Source organism: Vulpes lagopus, chromosome 10 (genome assembly GCF_018345385.1).
Source record: "Vulpes lagopus strain Blue_001 chromosome 10, ASM1834538v1, whole genome shotgun sequence".
Lineage (NCBI taxonomy): Eukaryota > Metazoa > Chordata > Mammalia > Carnivora > Canidae > Vulpes > Vulpes lagopus.
Window position 1 is genome coordinate 58,047,614 of NC_054833.1, and position 25,337 is coordinate 58,072,950.

The window sequence follows — 25,337 nt, forward strand, 5'->3', positions numbered from 1 at the left end:
AGGCACGGGGAACTTTCTGTGCCTTAGTTTCCTCACATGTAAGGTGGAGAGGAACAGTAACTGACGACGTGGTTTCAAAGATTACATGGGTCCACACATCAGGCATCTACAGGGGTTCCAGATCCCAAAAGCTCCGCAGCGGTGTGGGTGGCTCTGGTCCCCCGTCCTCCCCCCGTCCTCAGCTTCCTGAGCAGGAGCACACAGCCTTAGACCTGCAGCACTCACAGATGCATGGAGCTGATGCGGCCACCCCTTCCTCCGTGTCCCAGCAGGTTACTGTGTGTTCCCCTCCTGCCCCCACCTCTCCACCTCCTGTCTGGCCTAGCGGCCGGCACCCCCTCCATCACACCAAGGAGCACACCAGCACACCGCTGCCTTAGTTGCCACCACTGTTTTATTTCCCAGGGAAGGGCTTGAGGGCCCTGATGGGTCCCATGGGGTCTTGGGGCGTCCAGCTTCTCACTTGGCCTTCGGGTTACGGAACTTGCGTCCGGCAAAGACAGCCTTGTCCCCGAGAGCCTCCTCAATCCTAGAAGGGGGACAGAGTCAGCTGTGCCTTCCAACCCACTAGTCCCGGGCTCTCCACCTCCAGGCCCACCGCACGCCCCATACCTCATGAGCTGGTTGTACTTGGCCAGCCGCTCTGAGCGGCAGGGAGCACCAGTCTTGATCTGGGGAGGATAGGGAGTTGTCAGGGTTGCCTGGGGCGGGTGGTGGGGGCGGCCTGGCCCTGAGGGAGCCTGCATGTGGTGGTGTTCCCCTTGGGGCCCCAAGCAGACTTGGTCAGGCCCTTGGAGCCCAGAGTACCTGCCCTGTGCAGAGCCCCACGACGAGGTCGGCGATAAACGTGTCCTCCGTCTCCCCGGAGCGGTGGCTCACCATCACCCCCCAGCCATTAGACTGAGCCAGTTTGCAGCTGGAAACAGAGGACACTCAATAAGGCCTCAGAGGGAGCACGGGGGGTGGGGGTGGGGGGGCTTCTCCCTTGGGTTTGGGGCAAGAGGTCACATGGGAGGGGGGATGCCTCAGTCTTCCAGGAGGTGGGGCAGAAGGGGAGAGCCTTGATTTTGGTCGTGGGCTCCTGAGATGCCCACCAGAAGGAGAACACAATCAAGGAGAGAGCAACTGTGGGGGAGGGTAGAGGTGGGGCACAGCAGAGTCAAGGGGGCAAGGCCTGGGGGTTGGGGAGGGTGGTGAGGCTGAGCTGAGGAGGGGGGCACTCACGCCTGGATGGACTCAGTCACGGAGCCGATCTGGTTGACCTTCAGCAGCAGGCAGTTGCAGGCCTTCTTCTCCACAGCCTGGGCTATCCTCTTGGGGTTGGTGACTGTTAGGTCGTCCCCCACAATCTGGATGTTAACTCCCGAGAGGAATGAGGTCCAGGTGGCCCAGTCATCCTGGTCAAATGGATCCTCGATGGAGACCACTGGAGTGGGCGGCAGAGGAGTCAGGTTAGAGGGCTAAGGTGGGGGCCGAGGCAGTGGCTGTGGAGGCGTCACGTGTGGAACGGCCACCAGGGTCTGGGGCAAAAGACTGGGACACCCAGGGGGCTCACCAGGGTAGTTCTTGATGAAGCTCTTATACAGCTCGCCCAGCTTCTCCCCAGTGATGTGCCGAGCAGGGTCATCAGGTGACTTGAAGTCCAGGTCGTACTTCCCGTTGCGATAGAACTCAGATGCTGCCACGTCCATGCCAATCACCACCTTGTCTGGGTAGCCGGCGGCCTGGATGGCCGTCTTCAGCAGCTCCAGGGCTGGGAGGGGACAAGAGGGCACCTGAGGCTCTAGGGCACACGGTCCCTGCAGCCCTGTCTCCACAGGGACCCGGGCCCCCATGCTGCCCCGCGTGCTCGCACTGACCCTCATTGTTCTCCAGGATGTTGGGTGCGAAGCCGCCCTCGTCCCCCACATTGGTGGCATCCTTCCCATACTTGGCCTTGATGACACCCTTGAGGTGGTGGTAGACCTCGGCGCCGATACGCATGGCTTCCCTGAAGGAGCTGGCTCCCACGGGCAAGATCATGAACTCCTGCATGGCCAGCTTGTTCCCGGCGTGGGAGCCCCCATTGATGACATTGAAGGCCTGGCAGGGGGAGAGGGAGTGGGCTCAGACCCCCAGACCCCAGGCCTGGGCCAGCAGGGAGGGTTTGGGTGGAACTCTGGCTTCCCAGATTGCCCACCGGACGGTCTAGGGTGAGTCCTCTTAGTCCCCAGAGTCTCTTTTCCCCATTTCTGTAAGACTGGGACATCGCCTGCTTATTCGCAGGCTCTCCTGCGGAGAATCTGAGGAACGGACAGTCTGGGCCTTAGCATGGCCTGGTCTGTGACAGCTGGTGACACTGCCCTAGCCCCACTCTGAGGGCCTTCCATGCGGTCTGTGAGCTTCCTCCCTGCTCCCTGCAACCCTGTTCCCTGGGGACAGTGACCATACCCGTTTTACAGACAAGGAAATGGAGACACAGGGCAGTTATGTAGTCCCCTGAGGTTGGACAGGAGCAAACACGCAGGGCCAGCCACTCTCCAGAGCCCCTGCTCTCATCCCACCCACCCAGTCAGGAGACATGCGCTAACGTGACAGCTGACCGAAGATTCAAAGGGTCTCCATAAACAAGGCCCAGGTTGGACAAGGACCGAAGAGGACACTAAAGACGTGCCCAGCCCCTGGCACAAAGCAGTGCCCAACTTGACTCAGGAGCTGGGGCCCAGGCAGGACCAGCAACTCGGTGATGCCAGAGTCTGGCCCTGGAATGTGATGGGACGGGCTTATGTCAAGGGGAGCTCGGATTGTGGGAAGGAGGGAGGGGCCAGAGCTGCAGGAGAGGTTCCATCTCAAGAAACCCTGTTTTTAGAGCTGGGTCTGAAGTGTAGACCTTCCTGGGGTTGCTCCACTGGCTCCCAGGAGGGGCACTCACAGGGACGGGCAGGACTAAGTCAGGGTTCCCGGCAAGGTCCGCGATGTGCCGGTATAGTGGGACCCCTTTCTCCGCCGCTCCAGCCTTGCACACAGCCAGGGACACACCCAAGATGGCATTTGCCCCGAACTTGGCTAGGGGACACAAGCACAGAGAAAGGGTGAGGGCTTCTCCCCCAGGGCCTGGGGTCACCCCACAGAGGACCCAGAACACCACTGCCCTGAGCATGAGGGGGGCACTGATGGGTCTCTCCCCAGCAGCCAGAGGGGCTCTGGGAGCCCCCTGCCCGGGGAAGGTGCCAGCTTTGCATCAGTGGCCACAGCCAGGCCTGGACAGCAGGCACCAGGAAATGCCTGTGCAATGAATAAAAAACCCAGCCAGCCACCGTGTGCCCCAAAGCGCGGGCCAGGGAAATAATCCCGGGGTCACTCCCACCCCTGCCACAGCCCATCCCTTCCCCCCGGCCCCAGCCCCCAACTCACACTTATTCTCTGTCCCATCCAGCTCAATCATGAATTTGTCAACTTTCTCTTGATCCACCACGCTGAGTTTCTGGAAAGAGAGGTTGGAGGGAGAGGGAAGAGCAGAGGTCACGTTGCTCAGGACTCAGGGCATGTGCCAGAGGAGGCACAGGTGCCTGGGGGGGGGACGGGATGGCTGGGCAGCAGGGCTGCAGGGCAGGGAGGCAGGCTCCCTCTTGCCTTTTCCAGCAGAGCAGGGCCTAGGGTCTTGTTGATGTGTTCCACAGCCTTGAGAACACCTAGAGGGTGGGGGGTGGGGGGGTTGGCGGTCAGAAATCGGATTCCATCAGGCATCTTCCCGGGGCCCCTGCTCCTTGAGAGGTCTGGCTGGGAACACAAATCCCGACGCCACCCATGTGCAAAGGCTCCTCCCGCAGTGGTCCTCCCTCACCTTTCCCTAGGTAGCGGGACTTGTCTCCATCTCTCAGTTCTAGGGCTTCGTAGATACCAGTGGAGGCTCCGCTGGGCACAGCTGCTCGAAATCGGCCTGGGCGGGCAGAACAGGAACGTCACCCAGGGCCCCCAGTACCCCCACAGGGCCGAGGTGGGCTCTCTGTGCCCAGGGGCAGGGGGTCTCCTTGTCCCGGCCCAGGAGCCAGGCCTGAGGAGCAAGGCCTGGGGAAGACTCTGGGGAAGGAGACCCCAGAGAAAGGAGAGGGCATGGGGCCTGTGGGCTGGGGTTTCACAGGGCAGAGCAATGCTGGGAGCCATGGTACCCTTGGCCGTGTACAGGTCCACCTCTACCGTGGGGTTGCCCCTGGAGTCCAGGATCTCCCTGGCGAAGATTTTCTGCATGGCCATGGCTGCAGGAGGAGAGGTGTGACTGAGTATGGATAGTTGATCCCTCAAGGAACCCGAAATCCCTTGCCCTTTAAGAGTCTTCCCCACCCCAAGAAGGCAGGTGCTGGAGCTAAAAATATCCCACAAAAAGGTCACAGCCCAAAGAGGCAGGCACAGCCCCCTCCCCCACTCATAGCAGCTCCAGTTCCACCTCCATCCTCAGGGTCCGCAGCCTCTCCCCTAACTGGTCCCCACAGGTCTCCCTGGACTCCCAACACCCACAGAGTGCACTTAGGCCTCCTCCCTTCCAGTGGAGCACTCGGCTCTCCGTGGCTTGCCAGCCCCAGACCCTCTTCTCTCTTCTGGTTGTCATCTTCCTCCAAATCCACGGGGACCCCAAATCCCCCACCTGGCCCCAACTCCCTCCCCTCCTCCACCCACCTCTGCCTATGGCTCCTCATGGTCTTACAGTCTCCTTCCCTGTCCTGGGTACCCCCATCCTGCTCGCTCCCACCCTTCCAAGTCTCTCTCAAGCACCCCGGTCCTGGAAGGTAGAAAAAGCTGACACCTTTCCCAACTTTGTCCAAACCAGCACCCACCCTCACCCTTCACCACCCCATCCTCTGGGACTGGAGGACTCAGCAAACCTGGGATGTCTCGGCTGGGGGGGTGTCGAGGTGAGCTCTGAGCCTAGGTGGCAGCTGGGACAGTGTCAGCTCACCCCCTCAGGCCGGGCATTTATCTCCTAGCCACCCGACGCCCTGGCCAGCCCCGCCTCTCCCTCTCCATCCTCCCCCTCCACACTGGGCTGGCAGCCAAGTGCCCACTGCAGCCTAATGCGGGAGCCTTTGGCCCTGACACCTGCCCCCTTCCCAAAGGTCAATGACGACCCTTCCTTCCTCTCTGCTCCCCAATAAAAGCCCCCACATTCAATTCCAGCTCTGGGGAGGGGCCTGGGAGGGCCTTCAGATTGGGGGTCTCTCCCCTGGCCAGGGTTATACGCCCCCTTTGCAAAGGTTAAAGTGGAACTTGTGCCCTTTAGCAAAGGCCAGCGGTAACCCGAGCCGGGCAGGGCTGGGGAGGGGGCCCGGAAGAGGGGCTGCAGGATTGATGTCCATACAGGCTTGGCTCCCTGGGCAGGCGCCCCCAGGAGGAGGAGGGCGGGGGAGGGGGCGGTGTGTGTGTCTGGGCAAGCGCTGAGGTCCACCTCGAATTCCCCATGCAGGGAGGCGAGAGGGTCTCACCTCTCAGGGTCCTCATGACGGCCTCTCGGGCCGCCCGCTCTCCCCAGCGCCCCGGGCCAGCAGGGGGTGGGGGAGGGGGCAGGGAGCCCGATTTAGACGGGCGCTCGGCTTTGGCGCCCTGCCCGGGGCGCTGGGACAGCACTTGCCGCCCCGCTCATGGAGCGGCGGTCAGGAGCCCCTCTCCCAGCCGACCGGGGGATTTGGCGACCCCGGCCCCACCCGTGGACGGTGCTCCTTGACCAGGACTCAGAATGAATGGCGGGGCGGGACGGGACCGGAGGGGGTGGCCCCCGCGGTCTGAGCGGCGGGTCTGGGGCGGTGCGGGGTGCGCCCCGGCCCGGGACGCGTGGGCACCTCGGGGCTCCGGCCCTGCCCCCCCACGCCCGCCGGCTCCGGCCGCGCCCTCCCGGACTTTTCCACCCCGGGGTCGGGGGTGCGGCGGGCAGAGGTCAGCAGCCAGCGGGCGGGGAGCGCCGCCACGTGCCCGAGCGCGCCCCGCCCGAGCGGCCGGGTGACTCAGCGGCGCGGCTGTCGAGGAACGGGCTGGGGGGTGTGGGGGGCCGGGGGCGGCCCTCCCCACGACCGGAAGCGGCCCAGACCCTCGGCAGCCCCACCTGGGCGGCCGCGGGGCCCTGCCCATCCCTCCCTTGCCCGCGGGGCGCCCGGCTAGAGCCGCGCGCAAGGCTTCCGAGCACAAGTTTCCCCGAAAAGAAGAAGAAAGAGCCCGAGGGGCCCGAGCGGGAGGGGACTTTCCCCCTCTTGGAAAAGTTGCAAATCTGACCACCTCCCCGTGTTCTTCCGCCCCGAGAAGTAGTCCCGCCCCTGCCTCCCGCGCCCAGTGACCTCGGCCGAGCCGGGCCAAGGGGCACGGCCGGTGACCCGAAGTGCCGGCAGCGGGGGGCGGGGACGTGGGGCTTGGGCCTGCCTGGGGTGGGGGCTGCTCCTGCATGTGTCTGTCGGGCAGATACTGGAGACACTCGTGCCCCCCCTTCCCGGTGGACGCCTTGGACTCTGAGGGCTGCCGGGCCCGTCTGTCCCCGCGACCCGGGGCTCCCGCACGTCGTGACTGAATAAAATCGAGAGCGAGCCGCGTGCCCGCCCCTTCCGCCCCGCGGGAGACACGTCCCCGGCCCGCCCGCCTCTGGGGGGTGGGGTGCCGCCGCGCGCACCCCGCTCCCGCGCCGCGGGCCGCCGGCCCCAACCGCCCCGCGCCCTCCCGCCCTCCTGCCGGGCCCGGCGCAGGCGCGGACGCACGCGCCGCCGCCGCCGCTCCAGCTCTCCGGCAGGGGTGGGGGAGGGGGAGCCGTTCCATTTAACCCTGAGCGCCCCGCGCCCCCCGCCGGCCCCGCGCGCGGCTCGCCCGTCCACCGGCTTTCGCATCCTTTCCTCCCTCCGGCTCGCTCCCTTCCCCGGCACCACAGTCTCGTTTGTATTCAAGGCGAAGCGGAGCGGGCCCTGACCCGAACTTCCCCCTGCCACCCGCACTCCCCCCAACCACCATCACCCCACCCTCCATCCTTTTACAGAGCTTTCCACCCAACTCTGCAAATTTTGCAATAGGGGGAGGGATTTTTAAAATCGTCTTTTGCAAAGTTCGGTATCTGGGCAGGCGAGGGGGGAGGGAGGAAAGGGAGCAGGCCCCGCCCCTGCCGCCCTTTGCAAATAAAAATCTAGGGGGGGGGGAGGAGCAGGAAGTGGCGGTGCGAGGGCTGCTGCACAGTGAGCAGAGCCGCGGTCCGGACGGCAGCGCGTGCCCCGAGCTCTCCGCCGCCCCCCGCCCGCCAGCCCGAGGCCCCGAGCCCAGTCCGTGGCCCCCGCAGCAGCCCCGCAGCAGCCCCGCAGCAGCCATGGCCGGCTGGAACGCCTACATCGACAACCTCATGGCGGACGGGACCTGTCAGGACGCGGCCATCGTGGGCTATAAGGACTCGCCCTCCGTGTGGGCCGCCGTCCCCGGGAAGACCTTCGTCAACATCACGGTAGTACGGGGCCCGCGCGCCCCCGGGGCACCGGCCGGCTCGGGGCGGGGCGGGGGCGGTCGGGGCAGGGCGGCCGAGGGCCGCGACCGGGTCCTCGCCCGGAGGCGGCGGCGGCGGCGGCGGACGGCGAGCGCACTTGAACAGGCCCCGCGAGGTCCCCGGCCCTCGCTCCGGGCGGCGGCGGCGCCCATCCCTCCCGCCGCCCCGCTCTCCGCGCCGGGGCGTTACATCCGGGGCACAGGGCGGGGAGGGGCGCGCCGCCCGGTGCAGAGGCCCACTTCCGCCTGGTCCAGGGCGGGGCGGGCAGGCGCGGCGGGTTGCGCCGGGGCCGGGCACCAGGCGGGAGTGGGGACCCCGGCCCCGCCACCATTGTTCCTCTTCGGTCTCCTTTCCCCGCCCCTCCCCGCGGGAGGCCGCCCGGCCGCCCCGGTCCCCGCCCCGCCCGGCCCCGTTACGGAGGGTGAGGCCGCCCCACGCCCCCCCCCAAGTCGGCGCGCCGCGCGCGCCGCGCTCCCTGAGCCCCGGCCCGGAAGTCCCCTTGCCCTCCCTTCCCGCCATCCGGCGGGGCCCGGCGCGGGGGAACTTCGGGAGAAGTTGCAGGGCTGCGCGACTTGTGGAAGGAGGGATGCCTGCCGCGGTCCCCATCACCACCTCCCCTGTCCGCGCTGCCCGGAAGTGGGGAGGGGGAGCGGAAGTGCGGGAGGGGGGGAAGGGGATTTCCGGGCGGGAGGGGACCGGATGTGGGGGTTTGGGGTGTTCGGGGGAGGGGAGAGGTTCCCTGGGGTCGGTGGACCCGGGTCTGGCCGGCTGCAGTCCCGCACCCCCGTGCCAACTTGGCCAACTTTCCCGGAGGGCCCCCGGGGTCGGCTCGCTGGTCTGGGGACCGCGCCCCTGCCCTGGACTCGGCGCCCGGAGACCCAGGCGTCCGGGCCCCTCGCGGCTCCTGCAGAACCTTTGACCAAATAAGGACAAAGTTGCCTCCTGCTCCGCCCGCCCCCTCCCTTCCCCTCCACGCTTCTGCTTTTCCTGGAGGAGCGTGGTGCGCGTCCATGGGCTCCCCGGCTCTGCCATGCCACTGTCCGCTCCGGCTTCGCCCCCCACCCCCGCCCCGTTCCCTGGGTGTGTGTTCCCCGTGGGATGACACCAGCCTGGGATATGGTCTCCCCGTGTCTCAGCAGTCTCTTAGGAGTTTGTCGGTTTCCACAAGTGTGCACAAAGCAGATGGCATACACCCCATGTGGGGCGCGGTGCAGGGCAGGGGGAAACCCGGGGATCCTGACCCTGACGGCTGCTGCCTTCCCCTTGCAGCCAGCTGAGGTCGGTGTCCTGGTTGGCAAAGACCGGTCGAGTTTTTTCGTGAACGGGCTGACACTGGGAGGCCAGAAGTGTTCTGTGATCCGGGACTCGCTGCTGCAGGATGGGGAGTTTACTATGGACCTTCGTACCAAGAGCAGCGGTGGAGCGCCCACTTTCAACATCACTGTCACCATGACTGCCAAGAGTGAGTTTCTGTGACCCCTGACCGCCTCCCGGCCTCTGATGTCCCCTCATGAACCTGTTAGCCTCTGGGGTTTCCTTTGTGGCTCCCCAGTACAAGGAGATCACAGGGCCGCTGGGTGCTTCCTCCACTCCTCAGTTCCTCGTCTCCTAATAGAACTTGAACTGCATTACCTCTTGTTCCTTCCTGGCCTGAGCCTTCTGGGGGGCAGAAACCCTGATTTCTGGGAAAGGGTAGACTGATGGTCAGAAGACCGGGTGTCTTCTGAACTCTGTTAGGCCTTGGGGTAATAAGCCCCACTGTGCTTATTACTCGGAGCCTGAAACCCTGGTCCCTAAATTAGTTTCACCCGTTTCACCCTCTGGAGCCCTAAGCTTGATTCCCTCTCCTGAAAAGCCCCATTGTTTCAAAGTGACTGACAGCCTGCCTGTGTGTTGGGGGGGTTGGGAGAGAGGAGGTTGGGTTACAGCCCCCAGGGCTGGACAGCTGCTCAACAGCTGGCAGGGGGTGGGTTGTGACACCTGGGTCCTAGCCTCCCTTCTCTTTCCTCCAGCGCTAGTCCTGCTGATGGGCAAAGAAGGTGTCCACGGTGGTATGATCAACAAGAAATGTTATGAAATGGCTTCCCACCTGCGGCGTTCCCAGTACTGACCTCGTCTGTCCCCACCCCCTACCACTCCCCACTGCTTTTGCACCCCTCTCCTCCCCATACACACACGTACACCATTTTTATTTTTTGGGCCATTACCCCACACCCCTTATTGCTGCCAAAACCACATGGGCTGGGGGCTGGGGCTGGATGGACAGACACCTCCCCCTACCCAAACCCCTCCTGTGTGTGGTTGGAAAACTTTTTTGTTTTTTGGGTTTTTTTTTTTTTTTTTCTGAATAAAAAAGATTCTACTAACAAGGTGCTGTGTAGTTTGGCCTGGGTGTCGGGGTGGACAGTTCCCATGACCTGCCACCTCTATCTTGGCTGCGGGTTAGGGAGTCAAGGGCACTCCAAAGTCTAGGCATTTGGGCTTCTTGAGTCCTGCCCAGGGGGTAAAGCAGCGCCTGCCAGAGGCCCACCTGGTCGGGTGGCACAGCCCTAGGTCTTGGTAGATAATGGAAAAGAGCTGGACCAGAGAATGGGTCCAGGCCTGCGGGCAAGGCAGGACCAGTTGAGTCATCCCTGTGTGGGTGGGGCTCCCCCTCTCTGAGTCACAGTATATGCCTGCTAGGGCTGTCCCCATGGCTACAGGTTCTCTCCCAGCACTCCCCTGCCCCTTTGTGGCAAAAAGCGGGAGGGGGGGTGCACATTCCCCAAAAGGATAAGGAGTTCACCTGCCTGAAAATGATCTCACCCTTCCTTAGTTCACAAAAACAGTTTTATTTACTGAGTAAGTGAAGACCTCAGGCCCTTTACACCCCCAACCCCCTCAAAAGGATGGGGCTGGATAAAGGAGCAACCTGGGGCAGAAGGTCCCCTGTCCCTCAACACAAGACGAGAGAGAGGCTCAGGGGCTGTGCAAATAGGTCACAGGAGGTGTGGGGAGGGGATGAGGGGGGACATTAGACCAGAATGGCAGCTGAAGAAGATGGAGGGGAGGAAGGGGGATCTGTTGAAGACCCTGGGAAAACAAGAGGGGTAGGAGCTAGGGAGCCAAAGGAACTTGGAAGTGGGGGGCTAGAGCCCAGAAGTGGGGTCCGTTCTGAAGCAGGCTGGTCCCTCAGCTCCCCTTCCTCATCACCCTCTGGCCCCTGTGTCTCTTCCTCCTCTTCCTCATCCCCCGGGCCCCGGTGGACAGGCTGCTTGCAGATGGGACAGGTCTTCCGGGTCTGGGTGAGCCAGGGGTCCACACAGCGGCTGTGGTAGGCTGCAAGGGGCACAGGGTGAAGCACCTGGCACCTGTGGAGGGGTGGGGGTGGCAGCGGTGGTAGCAGGAAGTGAGGGCCTCACCATGAGAACAGGGCAGTACTCGCAGCTTGTCCCCATCCTCATACTCATCCAGGCAGATGGCACACACATCATACTGGTCTCCTGGGGCAGGAAAAAAAGCCCTTCACTAGCCGTCCCGGACCCCAAATCACTCTGGGAGAGCTGAACCCTACCAGGTACCACCCCCCTGCCCCTACAGAGCCCACGGAAGAGCTAAGAATGGGCAGGGTGAGGCCAGAATAGGACATGAAGAATCTGGGGTTAGAAGGGACCAGCAAAGGTAAGAAGGGAAGTGGGTTTCTTGTGGGGAGAAAGGGAGTGGGAGGAGCGGAAGTGGGGGGCAGGGTTTCTACTGTGGCCTTATATGGGCACTGAGGCTCCAGGGCCTGGACACCCCTCCCCTCCTCACCTGCTGCTTCCTTCTCACACCACCTCCTCCCCACCTTCCATGTGTCTGCTCTCTTCACCCCCTCCCTTAGGGGCAAGATCAGTTCTCCAGCTCCCCACCCCCTCACTATTCTGTTACTCATCCGTGCTTTCCTCACCGTGTTCTGTTCCTGTCCTGTCCTCCCCAAGTGTGTGAGTGAAGAGGAGGGAAGCTGGCACCCCAGGCCGACACCTTCTGCCATCCTCACCCCTGGTCCCCTGAGCTCAAAACTCCCTCAGAACCAGGCGAGCTGTGGGAAGGGCCCTGCCTCTCCCCACGCCTCTCACCCTTCTGATAGTCATGTGTAGGAATCTGTTTCAGTTGCTCTTTGGACAGTCGATTCCGCTGGAGCCGCTTCCGGTGCTGGATACAACGAACTACCTGGGTAAAGGAGGTGTGGACAGATCTGATTTAGGGAACAAAACTGGGCAAACCCAGTATGGAGCCCTGCCCCCCTCCACCTCCCATGCATGGATTCAGTCTGGCTTTAAAAGGCCTCAGCTCTTCCCATCACTCTCTGAGCTACTCACCATCACCGCTCCCATGGCCAGAACGAGCAGTCCCACAATCCCTGTGAAGGGGATGAGGTAATACCCCAGAGGGAAGCTATTGTCTGGAACCAGAAGCACCCGAGCCCTGGGGAAAGAAGGCCAGGATCAGAGGAGCAGGAAAGGCAAAGGGACAGGGTGACCGGTGCTGGATGAGGCCCAGGGGCAGGGGGTGGAGTGGGAGGAAAGTCTAGAGGCAGAGGATGAAGGCCTGGGGCTGGGTGGCCAGGGCTCCAGGCTGGCTGGGAAGGACTGAAGAAGGAAGAGTGGGAAGGAGGGTCCCGTCCTACCCCTTCTCGTAGACAAAGAGGGCACGCAGGTACTCAGAGCTCCTCTCCCCGATAAACACAGACGGGATCCAGATCTGCTGCTGGATTTCCTCTGCAGGGATCAGGGCATGACGCTGTGGACCTGACCCCCTTACTCAACTCCTTCGCTAAGCCTGGCACTAGCTCTTTGGTTCCATCTCACCCAAAGGACTGACTTGTTTTCCCCAAGCTCTCAGCCACACCTACATCCCCGGCCCCATCCCAGCCTGAGCTCTACGGGAATCCCAGCTGTCCGGATGCCCGCCCCCCCACACCTTACCACTATTCCACACCATGTTCAGAAGCTCGTTGGAGTTCACATTGTGGACCACAGCTGCGCCATACCCGGCCTTCTGAGCATTGAGGACCTAGGGAGATGAGGCAGGGGATGAGGGGCCATTGTGGCCCTGGCCTCCCTGCATCCCGGTGCCTCAGGTCACCCTTAGCTTCCCAGCTCCCCTTCCACAGTCAGCAACCTTGAGGTCAAAGTTGCAGTCGAATCTTCGAAGCAGTGCAATAAACACTGACCCGTTGACCGGGGCTGGGGGTGGAGGGGCAATGGGGCTGCAGGCATTGGCTGGGTGAGCCTCCACAAGGAAGCCCTGGGGAAGAGAAACAAACAGCAGTTGGATTCCATGTCAGCAGGTTCCACTCCCCACAGGGGCCCACCTAACATACTGGCTCCCCCCCACTGCACATAAGGCCCCTCACTCCTTCACCCTGGAGCATCCCGCCCCACTCAGAAGTCCACCTCCTGAAGATGCAAGTGCCTCAAACGATAGCCCTTGGCCAAACCCCCCATCACCCCTCTCCCTGTCCCACACTCCAAGCTAATTCAGATTCTTCAGCCTTCAGTTTCCCATGTTGTAAGCCAATCCTCCGCTCAGCCGGGTCGCACCCTGGCAGGCTCTGTTCCCTGGGCCCTTCCCCAGCACACACTCCTACAGGACACACTCCCCGCTGTTAGGAATACAGCAAGAGCCCCAAAACGGAGTCACTTGCGCTAAGCCCCACAGCACCAAACTGAGACTTAAAAACCTAACTGAAGTACAGACTCGGCCTCCCCAAGAACAGAATTGTAAACCAGCCCACCTGGAATCATCCGCTCAGATCTCGCGAGGTCAGCTGCCCGACAGATCCTTGCCATCCCTCTCAGAAAGACCATCTCACTACAGTCAGTTCTACCACTAGCATAAACTTACTTGTCTTGCTACCTCGTGCCTACAAAAGTCTGTCATTTCCGTACAGCTCTTCGAAGCTCCTTTCTATCTGTTAGGATGCTGCCCGATTCATGAACTGTTGACTAAAGCCAATAAGACCTTGAAAATCCCCACACTGGCAGTGTTCCTTTGTTTCTTTCTTTCCTACCACGTTCAATTGCTCAATCATCCAACCACCCTTCTTGCTAACAACTACACTGGCACCTATGGCCCAACTGAGTTTTTGCTTTAACACAACAGCCTTAATGCTAAAGTATTACAAAACCACTAAAATCACTTGGTTCTTACAATAACCTCGAGAAAACCTCCCTCAACCCTATTTACAGTAACACATACCAGGCTGCAGAGAGGTCATAAAACCATATAACCCTAGAGCTGGCTCCAGAGACCCTGCTGACCCCATGCCCACCTGTCATCGTAGTCTATTTCCAGCGCCCCTCCACCAGGCTCACGGTTCCGGGGGCAGACTGTTTTCTCCCTCCAGATTCCGAATTCCATCCTACCTGTGCTCCTGCACCTGTACTTCCTACACTGTGTCCAGCCCCTGCGAGGGCAAAGGGCTGCCCTAATCCCCTTCCCCGCCCACAAGAGAGGATGTAGGGAAAAGGCTCAAAGGGAAAGCAATCACCTGAAGTCCCTCCTGGCTCAAGGCAGCCCCAAAGAGAGCTGGCAGGTCTGCAAAGTCCATGCTGGCATTGTGGTCGGAGGTCTGCGGACAGGAGAGCCCGTGTTCCGCCAGGAGTCTGCAGCCCCGCCCTCCAGCGCCCCCTCCCCGCGCACGGGTCCCCAGACTCACCGCTCTGATGAGCGCCCGCGCGGGGGACGCTCCCCACAGCACGGCGGCCACGACCACAGGAAGCGGGAAGGCTGCGGGGCGCATGGCAGCGACGGGGGGATCCCGAGGACGCCGCGTCCCGGCAGCAGCGGCACAAGCGGGGTTCCGCGCCCTCTCCGTCCCCCTTCAGAATCCCAGGGGTCCGACCACCCCCAGGTCCCGCTTCCCAGCTACATGGGGGCGCGGGGGTCGAACCCTGGGTCCGGGAGCGGGGTCCCCAGCCCGGCCCGTGGAGCAGGGAGGGAGACACCAAACAGATCCTCCGCGGGCGCAGGAACAAACCCGGGAAGGGGGCCCGGAAGCCGGCACAGGTGACAGGAGAACTTCTGGCAGGGTGGGGACCCCCCGGGAGGCGGGACTTCCGGGCAGGTGAACTGTCTTCCTCGCGGCTGGAAAAGGGCTTCCGGGAAAGAAAGTCAGGCCGCCTCCGGCATTGGGCGCTCAAGAGGAAGGACTTCCGGTCCTGAAAGGCCTGTCAAAGGAAAGGTTGGGAGTGGAGGGAGGGTGGGTGGAGGGAGTGCCTCTGCAGATGCAGCGAGCGCCCAAGCCCCAGCAGACGACCTAGTCGTTCCCCCTCTGACGCCCGGGATCTCGGAGCGGTCCGATTTACAAACCTCTCCACCATCCCGGGCCCGCCGCCGCGGCCGCGGTACCTTCCGGTCTCGCGAGAGTCCTCGCCACACTTTCCCTCCCACCCTCCGAAAGCTCGCTGCGTGCTATCGCGAGAGACACCCTCTTTCCCTACCCCATACCCAGGCCAACCTCCACACCTCGCTCTGGTTTCCCAGGCTCACTCTGTCTCGCGAGATCTCCTAACACCCTCTTATTTTCCCGCGAGTCCAATCCCGTGAAAACTGCGTCTAAGCTATGGCTTCCTGAGCCGGCCACACCCCTTCCCGCTCCCTTCTTGGAGGCCCCGCCTCCGGCTCCGCCTTTCTCCCGGCCGCCTTTGCGCCGCGCGCCTGCGCCTGCGCCGGCTTCCAGCTGGAGCTGGACCTGAGAGCCGGAGGGGCGTGCGCGCGCCCTCGGCCCTGTTGCGCGCGCGGTGTCACCTTGGGCGCGAGTGGGACCGCGCGCGCACAGGACCCGGCGCCGAGGGCCACTGAGCGGCGATGGCGGCGACGGCGAGTCCTGGGGCCGGCGGGGTGGACGGGAAGCCCCGCACCTCCCCTAAGTCCGTCAAGTTCCTATTCGGGGGCCTGGCAGGGTAAGCTCGAGCCCCGGGGCCGGGAAGGGAGGAGGAAGGCCCGGTTGCAAGGAGTAGGGCCCGCTTGGGATTCGGGTGTGCGGCACGGGGTCAGCGCGGTCCCCAGCGCGTTGCTGAGGTTCTTGATGGCTGCCAGGACTTCTCACCCAATGCACGGCCCCCGTTGGGCTGCGTGCAGCCTCCTTGCTTGGCCTCCCGGCCTTCTCTGGAGTTTCGCACCCGCTGCTTGGCTTTCCCGGATCGTGTGCGGTTCCAGGTCATTGCATGGTACCTGTCGGACTGCGCAAAGCCGCAGGTCATGAGTACCCCCTCTCCTCTCTCTGGGTTGGACTGCAGGCAGTTTCAGGTCACCACTTGACCCCCTTGGAACTCCGTGGAACACTTTCACTGTATGGCCCTCGCTGGACTGCTGGACTTTTCAGACCTGTGGCTGTTAGTCCACGCAGAGACCTACACACATAGCCACTAGCCTCCTAAACACTTAGTTAATCACGTGGCAGGCCCTGTACCTTGTGACATCTCGTTGCTAGGTTCCAGTGGGCATAGGACAATAGTCAAGGGACACCTGGCTTTTGACCCTGCTTCTGTCTTCTTCCAGGATGGGAGCTACGGTGTTTGTGCAACCGCTGGATCTGGTGAAGAACCGGATGCAGCTGAGCGGAGAGGGAGCCAAGACACGAGAGTACAAAACTAGCTTCCATGCCCTCACCAGCATCCTGAGGGCAGAAGGGCTGAGGGGCATTTACACTGGGTACTGGGGCCACAAGATGGGGGTGTAGGGTATGGGTTCGCAACTCCAGACCTGGGCCTGATGCACTGACCCCTTCGCTCCCCAGGCTGTCAGCTGGCCTGCTGCGCCAGGCCACCTACACCACCACCCGCCTTGGCATCTATACGGTGCTGTTTGAGCGCCTGACGGGGGCTGATGGTACACCCCCTGGCTTTCTGCTGAAGGCCCTGATTGGCATGACGGCAGGTGCAACTGGTGCCTTTGTGGGAACGCCAGCTGAGGTGGCACTCATCCGCATGACCGCCGACGGCCGGTGAGTTCCAGGTCTGAGCCTGCCCTAGCTCTGTTCCCTGGAATCTAGACTCAGAACGGATTTCTTGGTCTGGAGCAGAGCACTAATGTGTCCTGGCCTCCCTTTCTTTGCTCCTGTGGGGCAGAGTGGTGTATCCTGAGCTTGGCCTCTCCCACTAGGCTTCCACCTGACCAGCGCCGTGGCTACAAAAATGTGTTTAATGCCCTGATCCGAATCGCCCGGGAGGAGGGAGTCCCCACATTATGGAGGGTGAGTGAAGGGGATGGAGACTGGGTATCAGGAGGGGGCAGGTTTCAGCCCTTTCTGACACCACAACCTCACCCCCATCCCCGCTCCCCACAGGGCTGCATCCCTACCATGGCTCGTGCTGTTGTGGTCAATGCAGCCCAGCTCGCCTCCTACTCCCAATCCAAGCAGTTCTTACTGGACTCAGGTGAGACCCAGAGCTGGGCCCTCAGCCCCCGGCCTTGCCCCCGGGCCAGCTCCTCACTGACTGTCACCCCTGCCTCGCCTCCCCCAGGCTACTTCTCTGACAACATCCTGTGCCACTTCTGTGCCAGCATGATCAGTGGCTTGGTCACCACTGCTGCCTCCATGCCCGTGGACATCGTCAAGACCCGGTGAGTTGTGTAGGCTTGGTCCTGGAGCAGAATGGGAGGACCTGCTTTATGTTTCTCATACCTCTGTGTCCTCTTCTCTAGGATCCAGAATATGAGAATGATTGACGGGAAGCCAGAATACAAGAATGGGCTGGTGAGGAGGCAGAGGCGGGGCCGGGGGCTGGGGCAGGAGGGTGGGGAGGGCCATGGGTATAGAGATGCGGCCCTAGAAGCCAGATCCTAGCTCCAGCGCCCTGCCTGCCTGCCTGTTTAGGACGTGCTGGTGAAGGTTGTCCGCTATGAGGGCTTCTTCAGCCTGTGGAAGGGCTTTACACCGTACTATGCCCGCCTGGGCCCTCACACCGTCCTCACCTTCATCTTCCTGGAGCAGATGAACAAGGCCTACAAGCGTCTCTTCCTCAGCAGCTGAGACGGGCAAGGGGCCTGGAGCCGGTGTGCTGGGGCTTCTGCTTACCCGCTACTCACCCGGGGGCCTGGACTTTGCCACCCTGGGCCCCTCTATTTATTTTCCCTCCACAGTGTGGTTCTGTCCTCTGCCGTAAAGGACTTGGGTCTGTCCTATCCCTGCTCCTCCTTGCTCTCCTGGTCCTGATCCTCATGACCTCTCTGCCCCTGGCTGTGCCTTGGGTGGGGGGAAGTTGGGAAACTGCAGGTTTCCAGGCCTCCTCTCGGGTGTTAGTTTCAGGGCATGTAGGATGGCAGAGACCCCCCCTCCCCCCTGCTTCTCGGTAAACCAAGGCAGGGCCAAGGGACAGAAGACAGTAGAAGCCGTCAGGATGGTCAAGGTCTGCAGTGGAAGGACGTGACCCTTCCTCCACCTCACTGAGGACATGATCAATAAATTGGATTGATGACACCACCCCCCAGATCTGGATAGTTGTGGGGGTGGGAGGGGAGGAGGCTGCACGGAGTGGCTGAGGTGTCCAGAGAACAGGTACCACAGTCTTAAAAGGTATTTGCTGGGTGTGTGCGAAGGCTATGTAAGTGGTAGTGGCACAGCACCTGCACATAGGTAAGGAAAACCCACACTCGGCCCTGCGTGGAGCTTCCCGGCTACTTGCCCAAGAACGTCAGAGGCGTGGGTCATCTCACAAGGTGCCCAGGAAAGCCTGAAGAGGAGAGGAAGGCTGACCTCTGACCTGTGGGGGCTTGGGGGTGGTGGCCAGAGACTGGATTTGAGCCCCACCTCATGGAAAGTGAGTGTCCTATCCACTTCTTTAGTAGAAGATGTGAGATTCCCGGGCCCTGCCTCAAGGAGCCTAAATAATCTGGGGTGTAAAAGGGCACAAGAAGGTCAGTTGGAAGGAGGGCCAGACAACATGAGGCCCGGAGTCTTCTGAGCCAGGCCAGGGGACAGGCAGGCAGCAGGTGGAAACTGTCCCCTTGGCAGAGCCTCCTCAGGAGAAGATGAGCTGGGCAGCCAGGCGCCCCTGCTGGGCCCTCCTGCCTCTGCCTCTCTTACCCACTCTCAGTGCCTGCTGGTCTGGGCCAGGGTGGCCTCTCCGAGACACTGGGAGCCCAGGCCGTGTCCCTAAGAGGTTCAAGTCCAGAGGGGAAGATGGCCCAGGGGCAGGTGGCATGGGGAGTGGAGCAGGAGACCCAGGGGGAAACACCAGGTGTGTGTGAAGGGGGTGGCAGGTGATCTGGAAGCTTGTAACAGCTGCAGCTCCAATGGTGGACCACCTGTTGCTAGAGGTCAGTTGGGGGCATAGAAGTCACGGAAGCCCTTGGTTGCCAAGCTCAGGACTTGTCCCGTGTCCAGGACGGTTCAGAGCAGGAGAGGTGCCCTCGAGTTGCCAGGTTCATGCCACCTGGAGAAGGGAGCCTCAAGCCAGGTGGGTTCAGCTTCCATCCCCATTCTCTGGGCCCTGAGTGTTGGTTCAGGCAGGAGACAGCCCCGCTCGGAGTTGTGAGGAATGGGGGAACCTAGGGGAGCAGGAGAGACGTGGCTTCCGATTAGCTGTGTTCCAGCATGTGAGCGGGACGCTCTACTGAGGCTGCTTGGTAATCCCTGCCAGGTGGCTGTCCCCACCAGGGCCACACCTGGCTGTATCGCTGCCTGGGCAGGGCGGGAGGCTGCAGGTGTCAGCAGGTGCCCACCTTGGCTCCCACCAGGGCTACAGGCAGGGATAACCTCAGCAGTCACCGCTCCAGGGAGTCACAGTGGGTTCTGAGCTGGAATTAGTGCCTGTGAGGGGACTAGTGCGTGGGCGCCACTGGAGGAGAGGAGGTGCCCCAGGCCGCTAGCTTCTGTGGCTCCCACTCCTGACCACAGGGGCCCTGGCCACTTTTCATCTCCAAAGGAAACTAAGCTTGCTTTTTTAAGTTACTTTTTTTTTTTTTTAATTATTATACAAGTAACATACAACGGTGGAAAATGCTAAACAGGAAGAGGAAGAAAACCCCTAAGCTTGGGCTCCCCAGGGATGACGAGGGCTCTCGTCTTGGTGCATCTCTTCCCCAGTTCCCTTAGGTACCTGCATGTGAGAATCACGCTCTGTTCCATTTGCTTTTCCCTCAAGCTCCCCCCCCCCAAGGTGATGGTGATGTCCGAGTGGTCTGTGAACCCCTCCTGCAGCATAAGGAGCTCTGTTGGGTGGCCCATCCGGCTCCGCTGCCCATGCTGCTTCACTGAGGTTGTGCATGCAATGCGGAGAGGAGGCTTCTGACCCAGAAAAGGTTCTTAAGGCCTCCCCCCAATCCTGTGCTCCCTGCCCACCCACCCCCAGCAAGATCCTGATAGGAGGGCCCATCACAGCCTCTCAAGGTCCCCAAACTGCCCACCGTCGCCTCAGAGGCTGTGGCTGGAGTATCTAACACCCACCGTACCTAGCAGGTCCTGCCCACGACCCAGGCTCAGGGCAGAGGGCCGTCGTCCTGCCATCAGAGGCCCCACGTGGCTGTTAGCTCGGACCCACAGGAAGAGGCTGGAGCGGAAAGTGGGGAATGACCCTTGAAGAAAGAGCAGCCAGGCCCAGGGCACAGTCACCTGCTTTCCCCACTGCAGCTCCAGATGGGTGGTGTGCGTGGCCATGGCCAGGGCTTGGGGCTTCACATGCTGGGCCCAGGTCAGCAGCAGGATGAGGACCACAGAGGCAAACAGAAGCCAGAGGAGACCCAAAATATAGAAGCCCAGGGGGAGGAGGCAGCAGAGGTCAGGGTTGAGCAAAGGATGGTTTCTGGAGCTATCTGAAGTTCCTCGAGCCACCTCATGGGCCTCTGGGAGGTGGACAAGGGAGGGGACTATTGGGTATTCTGAAGTAGTACAAAGTGAGGTTAATTCTGGGATGCCTAAGAAGGTGGTTGATTCGGAGAGAGTTAGGGTTGTGGTGGGCTCCGGGGTGGTTGGGGGCGTTGGGAGCTCCCGGATGGTTGTGGTTGTGGTGGGCTCCGGGGTGGTGGGGGTTGTGGCGGGCTGTGGGGTGGTGGGGATTGTGGCGGGCTGTGGGGTGGTGGGGGTTGTGGCGGGCTGCGGGGTGGTGGGGGTTGTGGTGGGCTGCGGGGTGATGGGGGTTGTGGAGGGTGTGGTGGGCTCCAGAGTGGTTGGGGTTGTGGTGGGCTCCAGGGTGGTGGGGGGCATGGTGGGCTCTGGGGTGATTGGGGTTGTGGTGGGCTCCAGGGTGGTGGGGGGTGTGGTGGGCTCTGGGGTGGTTGGGGTTGTGGTGGGCTCCAGGGTGGTGGGGGGTGTGGGGGGCTCTGGGGTGGTTGGGGTTGTGGTGGGCTCCAGGGTGGTGGTGGGCATAATGGGCCCCAGGGTACTCGGGAACATGGTCTGTTTCTCAGTGAACTCCAGGGTGGAAGACAAGTAGGCCATTTGGTGGTCTGGATAAGCAAATGTTGGGTAGAGCAGGCCCCAGTGGGTTGTGTGGGCTTTGGTGTGGGTAGAGAAGCTGACCACAGCCCGTGTGGCAGGCGCCTCAACCCCCAGGAGTTCCTCGTCCTCGTCGTCATAGTTGTCGTAGTCCATGTCACCCCCGTCCACGGGGCTGGGGCAGTCTTTCCCCTGGTAGGTGTGCACGGGCACATTTTTCCAGTTGACACATCGCACGCTGTCCACGTTAGGCGTCGTGGCTTTGGCTTCCACACCCTCCTTCCACAAGTAGACGTTATTGCTGTTGTCCCGCAGCCAGCGAGCCAAGTAGAGGATCTCGCAGTCACAAGACCAGGGGTTGCCATGGAGGAAAGTGAACGGCAGGAGGAGGTCCCCAAAGAAGCCTTTAGGTACGGTGCGCAGCCAGTTCCCTTGGAGGTAGAGGGTGTCCAGTTCCCCGAGCCCCTCCAGGAACCCCGGGGGCAGCTCAATCAACCTGTTGTCGGCCAGATTGAGCTTCCTCAGCTGGGCCGTGGGCGCTAGGAGCCTCGGGGGTAGCGTCTTCAGCTTGTTGCCGCGCAGGTAGAGCTCATGGAGGTGGCTCAGGCCATCGAGTGTGCCAGGGGACAGTGCCACCAGCTCATTGAAGGACGCGTCCAGGGTAGTGAGTGCCGGCAGGGCCCGTCCCAGCGACGGCAGGCTTTTCAGCCTGTTGTGGGACACGTCCAGGGTCTCCAGCCGCGGCAGCATCCCATCTACCAGCAGCTGGGTCAGCTGGCTTTGACGCAGGTGCAGCTGGGCCAGCCGGGTCAGAGGTCCCAGCGGGGCGGTGGAGAAGGCACCCAGGGGGTTCTCGGCCAGATGAAGGATGGCCGTGTCCCCTGGCAGGCCCGGGGGCAGTGCCTTCAGCCCCTTGTTGTCACAGTTCACCTCTACCTGGCTGGTCACCTTGGAGACCTCGCAGATGAACTGAGGGCGGCAGAGGCGGGCCAGCAGAAGCAACCACACGAGCAGATGCATGAGGACCTGGGAGGGGGAGCTTGAGTGGGCACCTTGTGGGTCCTGGTTGCTAGCCCTTGCCCACACTGACCCCCCGCCTTCCAGCCTTGGTGGCCAGCACCACTGCCTGTGTGCTGGCACACACCCCCCCCCCGCCCCACCTCTGCTTACCAGCAAACAGAAAGACCTCTGAGGGTGCAGAGCTTCCCGCAGGGTGTGACTGTCCTCTCCTCCAGCTCCAGGGAGGGCCTGGTCGGGGGCAGGAAGGGAACGGGGATGGGGAGGAAATGCCAGCCTGATAGGGACTCCTGTGACCCGGGAGCAGCGTCCCTGCCGGACACAGGCCCTTATCGCCTCCATCCACTGCTGCCCCCAGCCCTCCCTGTGGCTCTTGTCCTGCTGTCCGGCTGCACAGGGCAGATCGGGAGTGGACTCCTCCGACCACCACCGGCCCCAGCTTCTCAGCTTCTCTGGCTGCCACTTGCTTCCCCTTCACAGTTGCCAGTTTTAACCCTCACCCCTCTCTGCCCTTTGCCCTCTCTGCCCTGGTTCCCTCCAACCCACTGGCTGCATTCCGGCCAAGATCACTGGTTCTCCCTGCCCCCCCCCCCCCCCGGCATCCACTGGACTGCCATCCTTAACATCCTTAACATCCTTCATCCCCTATCCAACCTGTTGCCAAGTCCTGCTGATTTTACCTCCTACTCTCTCCGGAATCCACTTCTTTCCATCCCTGCTGCCACCATTCCCAGTCCAGGACATCAGTTCTCTAGGGCCTCCCCACCACAGCCTCCCGGCCGGTCTCCTAACTATGCAACCTCCCATCTCCCCATTTCATGTGGGAGTGGTCTTCTAGAACCACAGATCTGTTCGTATCCTTCCACTGCTTAGAACTCATCAGTGGCTCCTGACAGCTCTGAGATCCCTTACGTGGCCTGCAGGGTCCTGCATGGTCTGTTCCTTGCCTACCTGTCCAGCCCTGTCTCTTACCACACCACCTTTCATTTTAGATCATACTCTTTCTTCTGCCTGGTCTGTCTCACCCCCTTATCCCCTTATACGCAGTCCTTACTTATCTGGAAAGTCCCAGCCCACAAATTTCTTCCTTGTCAGAAAGGCTTTTAAGACTTCCCAAGACTTGGGGTGCCTGGCTGGCTCGGTTGGTGGAGTATGGAATGCATGACTCTTGATCTTGGGGCATGAATTCAAGCCCCACGTTGGGTGTAGAGATTACTTTGAAACCAAACTTCCCAAGACTGACAAGTTGGGTGCCTATTTCAAACAGCCTGTCACCATGACTGTTGGTCCACTGCCCCTTCAAATGACTAATGTCCCAGCAGGGGCGTCACACAGCCACACCAGTCTGCCCCTGTCTGCTCGCCTCACCACCATTAACACTTCAGCCAGAGGCAGTTAATCCATAGATTTGCCATTTATATTTATGTAATATGTGATATGCCCACTGCAAAAAGTACTTGGAACCATGGGGGGGTGGGGGGAATGAGGAATCAAGCTGCAAGAAGTGTGGGGAGAAGTTGCAGAGAGTGATGTGGAGTGGGGCCCCTGGAGCTGTTGACGATTGCTGTATTTGTATCACAGTTTTTAGTCGTGAGCAACAGAAATGTTCCGGCTAATTGAGGATGAAAAGGGATTTGCTGGATGTACATTGGCCGCTCCACACACTTCCCAGTAAGGGCTGGAGAACCAGACCTGGAGCTACCCAGAGCAGACCCAGACTGCAGAACTAGTGTGGTGAGCCAAGCTCTGCTCCTGCTCTGACACCAGGTCCCACTGGTCTTGCACAGCCCCAGCTGCTGAGCTGGAGACCCAGTGTCAACCACAACCGCCCCGCACACAGACACAATCCTGCACCGCCTCTGCTCCCTTAGGCTACCAGCTCCCAATTCCAATTCTGGGTGTGTCGGTTTGATCATCAGCCTGTGACCTAGCTGCCAGGGAGTGTGGGAAAACAGGTCCGGCGGTTTCAGCTTCTGTAATAGGAGGCTTCTTCAAACATTCCTAAACCGAAGGCCTTTGCAGACATGGAAAAGAGATCCACATGCTTTGGAACCCACTGAAATGATCCTATGTTTTACTCTCTCCCTATGTTCATGTGCTGAACTTTTGTTCTAATTTCACATCTTTGAATGCTTGGGGTTAACCCTACTTGACTGTTATGAATTCTTTTAATATGATTCTAGATTGGTTTGCTCACATTGTATGTAGAACTTTTTATCTCTAAGAAAGTAGAAGTGGCCCGTAGATTTCTTCTGAGGGACATGGTCTTTTTCTGTGTGTTTTATTTTGTTATCAGAGTTATACAGGCCTCATAAGTCAAGTTGGAAAATTATATATTCTCTAGAAAAGTTTGAGATCACAGGAATTTTCCATTCCATGCAGGGTTGGTGGAAATCACCTATAAAACCGTCTGACTAGATGCCATTTGGAGGTTAGCTTCTGGAATATCTTTGCTGTTTCTACTATAATTTCAGGTCTGTTGAGAGGTTCCTTGTGTCAATTTTGGTAATTGACAGCTCCTCATAAAATATCTATCTCGTGTGGCTATTCAAATTTATTATTGCAGGTTTGAACACTTTAACACTTCTATCATTTATTAAAATCTCCATATGTGGAAGTATAACACTAATGTTTGTTTGTATCTCACTCTTTGTCTTTTCTCTCTCTCTTTTTCTCCCTAGTCTCTCCTGTTTTCATTGGACTTGCCAAAGATTGTCTATTTTATTGGATTCGTCAAAGAACCAGATTTATTAGTTTTACTAGTCAATTGCTGGTTTTTTTTCTCTTTGATGATGAATGTCTGCTTCCACTTTTAATAACTTCGTGCTTTGAGTTTATTTTCATGTTCTCTTCCTATCTTTAAAAAAAAATTTTTTTAAGACTTATTCATTTGAGAGAGAGAGAGAGATAATGAGCAGGAGGGGGAGGAGGGGGAGAGGCAGAGGGAGAAGCAGACTCCCTGCTGAGCAGGGAGCCCAATGCGGGACTCGATCCCAGGACCCCGGGGTCATGCCCTGAGCCCAAAGGCAGACGCTTTATCTACTGAGCCACCCAGGTGCCCCTCTTCCTACCTTCTTGACTTGAAATCTTAGTTCACTTCAATCTTTCTTGCTTTTCAAGTAAATCCACTTTTAATTCACACTTTTCATCTGAGTACTGCTTTGTGCTATTTCACATGTATTATCATGTAATATCTAAGGATAATACGTGAACTAAAAAAAATCCAGCATCCATTCCTCTCGTATAAGAGGACCCCGGTTCCCTTTTGGGAGATTACGTCTCCTCAGACAAGTACAGATTTGATAGGAGTCAAGAAGTAGGCACACTGCCCTCTCACTTCGGAGACCCAAATGTCTCTGGAAGTTCCTTCCATCGGATCCTTCCTGTCATGGCCTGAGTTTAGCCCAGGGGTGTAACCTAATCATGGGCAACTATTCTTGTCCTAGG

The 25,337-nt window shown here is 60.3% G+C and overlaps 5 protein-coding genes across 11 annotated transcripts; 2 read left to right on the forward strand and 3 right to left on the reverse strand.

Annotated features, from left to right (window-relative positions):
* Positions 1-376: 376 nt before the first annotated feature.
* Positions 377-4,933, reverse strand: ENO3 (enolase 3). Its single transcript, XM_041772751.1, has 12 exons — positions 4,860-4,933; positions 4,149-4,235; positions 3,824-3,919; positions 3,613-3,671; positions 3,394-3,463; positions 2,912-3,045; positions 1,860-2,082; positions 1,556-1,753; positions 1,225-1,426; positions 808-916; positions 613-671; positions 377-529 (listed from the first exon to the last, which is right to left on the reverse strand). The coding sequence occupies exons 2-12, from the start codon at positions 4,231-4,233 to the stop codon at positions 460-462; spliced, it is 1,305 nt and encodes a 434-aa protein (XP_041628685.1). The 5' UTR covers positions 4,234-4,235; positions 4,860-4,933; the 3' UTR covers positions 377-459.
* A 2,214-nt stretch (positions 4,934-7,147) lies between these two features.
* Positions 7,148-9,840, forward strand: PFN1 (profilin 1). The gene is made up of 3 exons (XM_041772773.1): positions 7,148-7,435; positions 8,744-8,936; positions 9,487-9,840. Exons 1-3 carry the CDS (start codon positions 7,304-7,306, stop codon positions 9,582-9,584), a joined length of 423 nt encoding a protein of 140 aa, XP_041628707.1. The 5' UTR covers positions 7,148-7,303; the 3' UTR covers positions 9,585-9,840.
* A 445-nt stretch (positions 9,841-10,285) lies between these two features.
* On the reverse strand, positions 10,286-15,692 carry RNF167 (ring finger protein 167). 7 transcript variants are annotated; one of them, XM_041772757.1, is made up of 10 exons: positions 15,671-15,692; positions 14,154-14,664; positions 13,986-14,066; positions 12,614-12,739; positions 12,418-12,505; positions 12,120-12,210; positions 11,812-11,917; positions 11,569-11,662; positions 10,876-10,956; positions 10,286-10,792 (listed from the first exon to the last, which is right to left on the reverse strand). In XM_041772757.1, the coding sequence occupies exons 2-10, from the start codon at positions 14,235-14,237 to the stop codon at positions 10,488-10,490; spliced, it is 1,056 nt and encodes a 351-aa protein (XP_041628691.1). In that variant the 5' UTR covers positions 14,238-14,664; positions 15,671-15,692; the 3' UTR covers positions 10,286-10,487. The 7 variants fall into 7 exon arrangements, with proteins under 7 accessions (XP_041628691.1, XP_041628689.1, XP_041628686.1 ...); XM_041772755.1 differs by having other exon boundaries at positions 15,546-15,683; XM_041772752.1 differs by lacking the exon at positions 15,671-15,692 and adding an exon at positions 14,963-15,095.
* SLC25A11 (solute carrier family 25 member 11) lies at positions 15,166-17,921 on the forward strand. The gene is made up of 8 exons (XM_041772759.1): positions 15,166-15,399; positions 15,998-16,150; positions 16,236-16,442; positions 16,601-16,691; positions 16,785-16,875; positions 16,963-17,062; positions 17,144-17,195; positions 17,316-17,921. The coding sequence occupies exons 1-8, from the start codon at positions 15,305-15,307 to the stop codon at positions 17,469-17,471; spliced, it is 945 nt and encodes a 314-aa protein (XP_041628693.1). The 5' UTR covers positions 15,166-15,304; the 3' UTR covers positions 17,472-17,921.
* A 1,437-nt stretch (positions 17,922-19,358) lies between these two features.
* GP1BA (glycoprotein Ib platelet subunit alpha) lies at positions 19,359-22,092 on the reverse strand. The gene has a single exon (XM_041772730.1). It carries the CDS (start codon positions 21,891-21,893, stop codon positions 19,854-19,856), a length of 2,040 nt encoding a protein of 679 aa, XP_041628664.1. The 5' UTR covers positions 21,894-22,092; the 3' UTR covers positions 19,359-19,853.
* Positions 22,093-25,337: the final 3,245 nt, after the last annotated feature.

Coding starts and splice junctions, on each gene's coding strand:
- ENO3 (XM_041772751.1), bottom strand. CDS start 4,233: ATGGCCATGCAGAAAATCTTCGCCAGGGAGATCCTGGACTCCAGGGGC. Junction 3,920..4,148: donor GGACCTGTACACGGCCAAGG/GTACCATGGCTC, acceptor CTGCCCGCCCAG/GCCGATTTCGAGCAGCTGTG. Junction 1,754..1,859: donor CATCCTGGAGAACAATGAGG/GTCAGTGCGAGC, acceptor GTCCCCTCCCAG/CCCTGGAGCTGCTGAAGACG.
- PFN1 (XM_041772773.1), top strand. CDS start 7,304: ATGGCCGGCTGGAACGCCTACATCGACAACCTCATGGCGGACGGGACC. Junction 7,436..8,743: donor AGACCTTCGTCAACATCACG/GTAGTACGGGGC, acceptor TTCCCCTTGCAG/CCAGCTGAGGTCGGTGTCCT. Junction 8,937..9,486: donor TGTCACCATGACTGCCAAGA/GTGAGTTTCTGT, acceptor TCTTTCCTCCAG/CGCTAGTCCTGCTGATGGGC.
- RNF167 (XM_041772757.1), bottom strand. CDS start 14,237: ATGCGCCCCGCAGCCTTCCCGCTTCCTGTGGTCGTGGCCGCCGTGCTG. Junction 14,067..14,153: donor CGCGGGCGCTCATCAGAGCG/GTGAGTCTGGGG, acceptor TCCTGTCCGCAG/ACCTCCGACCACAATGCCAG. Junction 12,211..12,417: donor GAACATGGTGTGGAATAGTG/GTAAGGTGTGGG, acceptor TGATCCCTGCAG/AGGAAATCCAGCAGCAGATC.
- SLC25A11 (XM_041772759.1), top strand. CDS start 15,305: ATGGCGGCGACGGCGAGTCCTGGGGCCGGCGGGGTGGACGGGAAGCCC. Junction 15,400..15,997: donor CTATTCGGGGGCCTGGCAGG/GTAAGCTCGAGC, acceptor GTCTTCTTCCAG/GATGGGAGCTACGGTGTTTG. Junction 16,692..16,784: donor GAGTCCCCACATTATGGAGG/GTGAGTGAAGGG, acceptor CGCTCCCCACAG/GGCTGCATCCCTACCATGGC.
- GP1BA (XM_041772730.1), bottom strand. CDS start 21,893: ATGCATCTGCTCGTGTGGTTGCTTCTGCTGGCCCGCCTCTGCCGCCCT.